At 47.4% G+C, this 6,342-nt stretch overlaps 1 protein-coding gene across 1 annotated transcript in view; it reads left to right on the top strand.

Annotated features, from left to right (window-relative positions):
- KRBA2 (KRAB-A domain containing 2) overlaps window positions 1–2,002 on the top strand; it is a 14,124-nt gene extending 12,122 nt beyond the window's left edge. The window contains exon 2 of the mRNA XM_011958602.1: window positions 602–2,002. Within this exon, the coding sequence (XP_011813992.1) occupies window positions 622–1,854 (1,233 nt within the window). The 5' untranslated portion in view covers window positions 602–621 and the 3' untranslated portion in view covers window positions 1,855–2,002. The remainder of the gene's footprint in view (window positions 1–601) is intronic.
- Window positions 2,003–6,342: the final 4,340 nt, after the last annotated feature.

The raw sequence follows: 6,342 nt of genomic DNA, 5'->3' as shown, positions 1-6,342 counted from the left end.
GCCTCCCGGGTTTACGCCATTCTCCTGCCTCAGCCTCCCGAGTAGCTGGGACTACAGGCGACCGCCATCTTGCCCGGCTAGTTTTTTGTATTTTTTAGTAGAGACGGGGTTTCACTGTGTAGGCCAGGATGGTCTCGATCTCCTGACCTGGTGATCCACCCGTCTCGGCCTCCCAAAGTGCTGGGATTACAGGCTTGAGCCACCGCGCCCAGCCTATATTATTTTAAAGGGTACTGAGGGTAAGATTTTAGTCTGCTGCCTTAGGAGTTTCTGTTTATCTTCTCTCCTGTTCAATTAATGAAAACCAGTTGATTAGGTTTCATGCTATAAGCTAATGGCTTCATTGTTTTTTCTGTTTGCCTAAAGTCTAAAACCTCTACATATTTGTGATTTAACTGATGTCAAATTCTATTGCTATGCTGTGGTTTTGGATGGTGCCAGTTGGCTTTCTAATTGCTTTTTACTATTACTCTATTATCATTCTTCCATATAATCATCTTCAAAAATTATATGAAAGAATTGATGAGGAACTTTAGAGGGAAAGTATTCCAGGTGGGAGGGTCCGTGAATTTAACCTTGTTCTCTTTTTTTCCTTTCTTAGGATCCTTCTTACAGTTCTCCATGCTGCCTCAGAGAGCTGGAAATGATCCACCTGGTGTTTCAAATGGGAATGAAATGGAAATGGAGATAAGTAACATGAGAGAAAAGTTTCTGATGAGTGTAACAAAGTTAGTAGAAAGCAAAAGTTACAACAGCAAGGTATTTTCCAAAGAAAAGTACTTTCAAACAATAAAGGAAGTTAAAGAAGCTAAAGAAAAAGGGAAGAAGTCATCACGTGATTATCGCCGTGCAGCAAAATATGACGTGATCTCTGTACAGGGCACAGAGAAACTGATAGAGGCGACTCATGGAGAACGTGATCGAATACGGTATTATGTACATAAAGAAGAGTTGTTTGATATTCTTCATGATACACATCTCAGTATTGGACATGGTGGGCGGACACGCATGCTCAAGGAGCTGCAAGGAAAATATGGGAATGTCACCAAAGAAGTTATTGTCTTATATCTGACTCTGTGTAAACAGTGCCACCAGAAGAACCCAGTACCCAAGAAAGGCCTTCCGCCCAAGCCCATGACTTTTAAGGACATAGACTCCACATGCCAAGTTGAGATACTTGACATGCAGTCAAGTGCCGATGGTGAGTTCAAGTTCATTTTATACTACCAGGACCACTTGACCAAGTTTATTATTTTACGGCCATTAAGAACCAAACAGGCCCGTGAGGTGGTCAGGGTCTTGTTAGATATTTTCACAATTCTTGGTACACCTAGTGTGTTAGACTCTGACAGTGGCGTTGAGTTCACAAACCAGGTTGTTCAGGAGCTCAATGAGCTGTGGCCAGACCTAAAGATTGTGTCTGGTAAGTACCACCCTGGCCAAAGCCAGGGCTCCCTGGAAGGAGCAAGCCGTGATGTGAAGAACATGATAAGTACCTGGATGCAGAGTAACCACTCATGTCACTGGGCCAAAGGCCTCCGATTCATGCAGATGGTGAGGAATCAGGCTTTCGACGTTTCCTTGCAGCAAAGTCCATTTGAGGCAATGTTTGGTTGTAAAGCCAAATTTGGGCTATATTCCTCAAACTTGCCCCGGGAAACTGTGGCTACTTTACAAACAGAAGAAGAGCTAGAAATTGCTGAAGAACAGCTAGAAAATAGCCTTTGGATCAGGCAGGAAGAAAGAGTTGAGATTGGAGCAGACAGATCTGATATGGATGATGACATGGATCCCACTCCTGAACCTACAGAACCCAGCACCTCACAAGGGGCTTCCAGTCTCCTCTGCTGGTGAACAGATGGCTGCTGGGTGGACAGTCACAGGTGTCTCTCTCAGCATAGTCATCTGAGAACTGTTGCCAGAGGCCCCAGGGGAATGGATTGAAGGCTGCACTCTCAGGTCAAGTTGTACATGGTAGTCCTTGTTCAAAAAGGGAAAAGTTTGGGTCTGTGTATTTATTCTTAGGGCTACCATAAAAAATTACCATAATCTGGCCGGGCGCAGGACTCATGCCTGTAATTGCAGCACTTTGGGAGGCCGAGGTGGGCAGATCACTTGAGGTCAGGAGTTCAAGACTAGCCTGGCCAACATGGTGAAACCCTGTCTCTACTAGAAATACAGAAATTAGCCAGGCTTGGGGAGGCGTGTGCCTGTCATCCCAGCTAACCGGGAGGCTGAGGCAGGAGAATCACTTGAACCCAGGAAGCAGAGGTTGCAGTGGGCCGAGAGCATGCCACTGCACTCCAGCCTGGGTGACAAAGCAAGACTCTGTCTCAAAAAAAAAAAAACCACCACCTGGGTGACTTAACAGACATTGAGTCTCACAGTTCTGGAGGCCCAAAGTCTGAAATTAAAGCGGTTAGTAAGGTAGGTTCTTTCTGGAGGCTCTAGGGGAGAATCCATTCCATGCCTTTTTCCTTTCTCTAGTGGCCGTCGGCAGTCCTTGGCATTCCCTGGCTTGTGACAGTGTAAGTCCAGTCTCTGCTTCTATCTTCGTGTGGACTTCTCCCCTGTGTTGTGTGTATTCTTTCCTGTCTCTTATAAAGACATCACTGGACACCAAACCCATGTCGCTGGATCTGATGAGGATGATCTCATCTCAAGACCCTTACCTTAGTTAGATCAGCAAATACTCTTTCCAAGTAAGGTGACATTCACAGGTACTAGGGGCTTGAACTTGGACTTATCTTTTTAGAGACAGGGTCTCCTTATATTGCCCAGGCTGGTCTCAAACTCCTGGGCTCAAGGGATTGGCCTCCGAAAGTGCTAAGATTACAGGTGCATGCCACTACACCCAGCCAGGACTTTTTTTTTTTTTTCTTTTTTTGAGATGGAGTCTCACTCTGTTGCCCAGGTGGGAGTGCAGTGGCACAATCTGGGCTCACTGCAGCCTCCACCTCCCCAGTTCAAGCAATTCTGCCTCAGCCTCCTCAGTAGCTGGGACTACAGGTGCGCGCTGCTATGCCCAGCTAATTTTTTTTTTTTTTTTTGGAGACAAGAGTCTCATTCTGTTGCCCAGGCTGTAGTGCAGTGGCATGATCTAGGCTCACTGCGACCTCCGCCTCACAGGTTCAAGCGATTCTCCTGCCTCAGCCTCCCAAGTAGCTGGGACTACAGGCACGCACCCCCACAAACCCAGCTAATTTTTGTATTTTTTAGTAGAGACGGGGTTTCACCATATTGGCCAGGCTGGTCTCAAACTCCTGACCTCGTGATCCACTCGACTCAGCCTCCCAAAGTGCTGGGATTACAGACGTGAGCCTTCGTGCGCGGCTGGACTTACCTTTTTAAGAGACACAGTTCTACTCATTATAGTCAATAGAAGAATATGTCTGCAAAACAAGAACTGATGGGGTCTCAAGAATGTAAAGCTGGTGGGACTGCCCTAGATACATCTAATATATATTCCTGCCCCTCAGACACATACCCTAAAACATGGAGGCATCACAGGAAAATAAGCAGATGAAGGAAGGCCAGGCACGGTGGCTTATGCCTGTAATCCCAGCACTTTGGAGGCTTAGGCAGCCGATCACTTGAGGTCAGGAGTTCGAGACCTGCCTGGCCAACATGGTGAAACCCTGTCTCTACAAAAAAACAAAATATTAGCCGGGTACGGTGGCGTGCACCTGTAATCCTAACTACTCAGGAGGCTGAGGTGAGAGGATCCCTTGAACCCAGGAGGCAGAGGTTGCAGTGAGCCAAGATCACGCCACTGCACTCCAGCCTGGGCGACAGAGCACAGGTCCATCTCAGAAAAAAAGTAGATGAAGGAAAAGTAATGGGAAGAAAAGAGGTTCATGGTTCATCTCAGATGCCATAGAGACTGGCCACCTTACCAACTGGGCTGTTTCCCACTTCAGGAGAAACCGTATGTGCCATCCCTTAGAGCATTATGCACAGAGAATTGTGTAACTGCATGAAACATATATTAAAATTCGGTCAGAAGTAAGATATGACTGGAATTTGGGTATGCGTCTGCCACTTGCCTGTGTCTCAAGGACTTAAAAACATATCCTATTCCTGGCACAGTTCAGTGCATTTCGGGAAGTGACCAATAGTCAGGGAAACAATCGAGATTTCTGGAACAAAATGCAAGAGTTGGCCTGAGATCACTGCTCTACCTAGAGAGGAGTAGAGCAAGGCCAGTCTGGGTCAGGGTTCAGAGTCAGGATGACTGACCCAGCCACAGAGGAGGACAGTGCTCAGGACCTGTGTACTCCTACGTTCCCTATGCCTGAGACACATGCCCAGCCCATGGAAGGTGTTCAGTGAATTTAATGAATAAATGATTCTACAAAAATGGGCACGGGGAAGGAGAAAGGGCCTGCAGTCTTTTATTCTTTTTATTTTATTTTATTTTTATTTTGAGATGCAGTCTCGCACTGTCGCCTGGGCTGGAGTGCAGTAGCACGATCTTGGCTCACTGCAACCTCCGTCTTCCAGGTTCAAGCGATTCTCCTGCCTCGGCCTCCCGAGGAGCTGGGATTACAAGTGCCCACCACCACGCCCGGCTAATTTTTTGTATTTTTAGTAGACACGGGGTTTCACTGTGTTGGCCAGGCTGGTCTCGAACGCCTGACCTCATGATCCACCTGCCTCAGCCTCCCAAAGTGCTGGGATTACAGGTGTGAGCCACCGTGCCCAGCCAGTCTTTTATTCTTTATACAGGTATCCTTCCTGCATATCCCGCCATCTAAGACCCATCCTGATTGTCACTAATGCCAGTTCCCTCTTCTGTAAGGGGCAGTAACATGCCAGTGCTGCCTACCTCACAGGATTGTCCTGAGAGACAAGCGAGATTCTGCATGTGAAGGAGCTTTCTCTCTGAATGGTGAAGTTCTACAATGCTACTCATCTTTGCCGCAAGCAGACCCTGTCCTCCACGTGAGAGTGGGAGACCTCTGCTCACTGCCATTTCTTCTCAGATTCAGCAGTGTGAAGTTGGCAGGGATCCAGGGAAGCCGCATTATTATTACATAGGAAGTGACATCACTTCCCAGCTTGTTTTGGGGGGCCAAAATCTTGCTCTGTTCTTGGCCAGCACCTTACTTTCCATCCCCCTTCCAACCCATTGTCTTTCTTTGTAACTCAGCCCAACAGGTCTGGGAGGCCCAACTTTGACTGAGGATGTTGCCTTCCCCTCCCCAGTGCTGACCTCCTCCCTCCTAGTTACTTGGCATACCGGGAACCACATCACCAACTCGTGGGTAAAAGGTGACCCATGAGCCATAACACTGCTTGCTTTCCCAGAGATGCCTGCAAATAACCAAGGTTTCCAGGAGCTGCCACATCACTCTTCCTCTTTTGCATCTTGATTCCTGGACCCAGTCTGGCCTGCATTATTTCAGCATCTGGAATAGAGATCACCAACCGGTGTGCCACAAGCTAGTCTCAGCTTGCAAATATATTTTGTCCACATAATGTTTTTGATTTTTTTTTCTTTTCAAACAGAGTTTCACTCTTGTCGCCCAGGCTGGAGTGCAGTGGTGCCATCTCGGCTCACTACAGCCTCCATCTCCCCGGTTCAAGTGATTCTCCTGCCTCAGCCTCCCGAGTAGCTGGGATTACAGGCGCCCGCCACCATGCCCGGCTAATTTTTTATTTTTAGTAGAGACGGTGTTTCGTCATTTTGGTCAGGCGGGTCTCGAACTCCTGACCTCAGGTGATCCACCCACCTTGGCCTCCCAAAGTGCTGAGATTACAGGCATGAGCCATGGTGCCCAGCCTTTTAAATTTTTTTTTTTTATTAAGCCAACTCTTTAAACACTGGAGAGTTCATATAAAAATCTGGATGTCTAGCACCTCTTGAGAATTCGGCATATGTGGCCACAGTGGGCCCACAATTTCTGTATGGCAGCAAATGAGGAGACACAGTGCATGTGGCGCTCTCCAGGTGACCACCCTCAGCCACTCACATGCACACGCATTTCTGTGGCCCAGTGCTAAAGAAAGGCCAGTGCGGGGCGTGGTGCCATGCACCTGTAATCCCAGCTACTTGGGAGGCTGAAGTGGAGGGATCACTTGAACCTGGGAGGCCGAAGTTAAAGTGAGCCATGATCGTATCACTGCACTGCAGCCTGGGTGACAGAGACCCTGTTTCCAAAAAAAGAAAAAAGGCCAGCAACAGAACTGTGTATCTCTAGGAACTTATGATAGAAGTGACATTTCAATCAGTGGGAAGACATGTATCATTCAGTTAATGATGCTGGATAGATTGGCTGCCCATTTGACAAAAATGAAGTCTGACCCCTAAACATTAAACATATAAAAATAACGATAAAA

This window comes from Colobus angolensis, unplaced genomic scaffold, assembly GCF_000951035.1.
Source record: "Colobus angolensis palliatus isolate OR3802 unplaced genomic scaffold, Cang.pa_1.0 Scaffold47, whole genome shotgun sequence".
NCBI classification, from domain to species: domain Eukaryota; kingdom Metazoa; phylum Chordata; class Mammalia; order Primates; family Cercopithecidae; genus Colobus; species Colobus angolensis.
The sequence above is the reverse complement of the archived record's forward strand: the minus strand, read 5'-3'. Positions and strand labels throughout refer to the sequence as shown.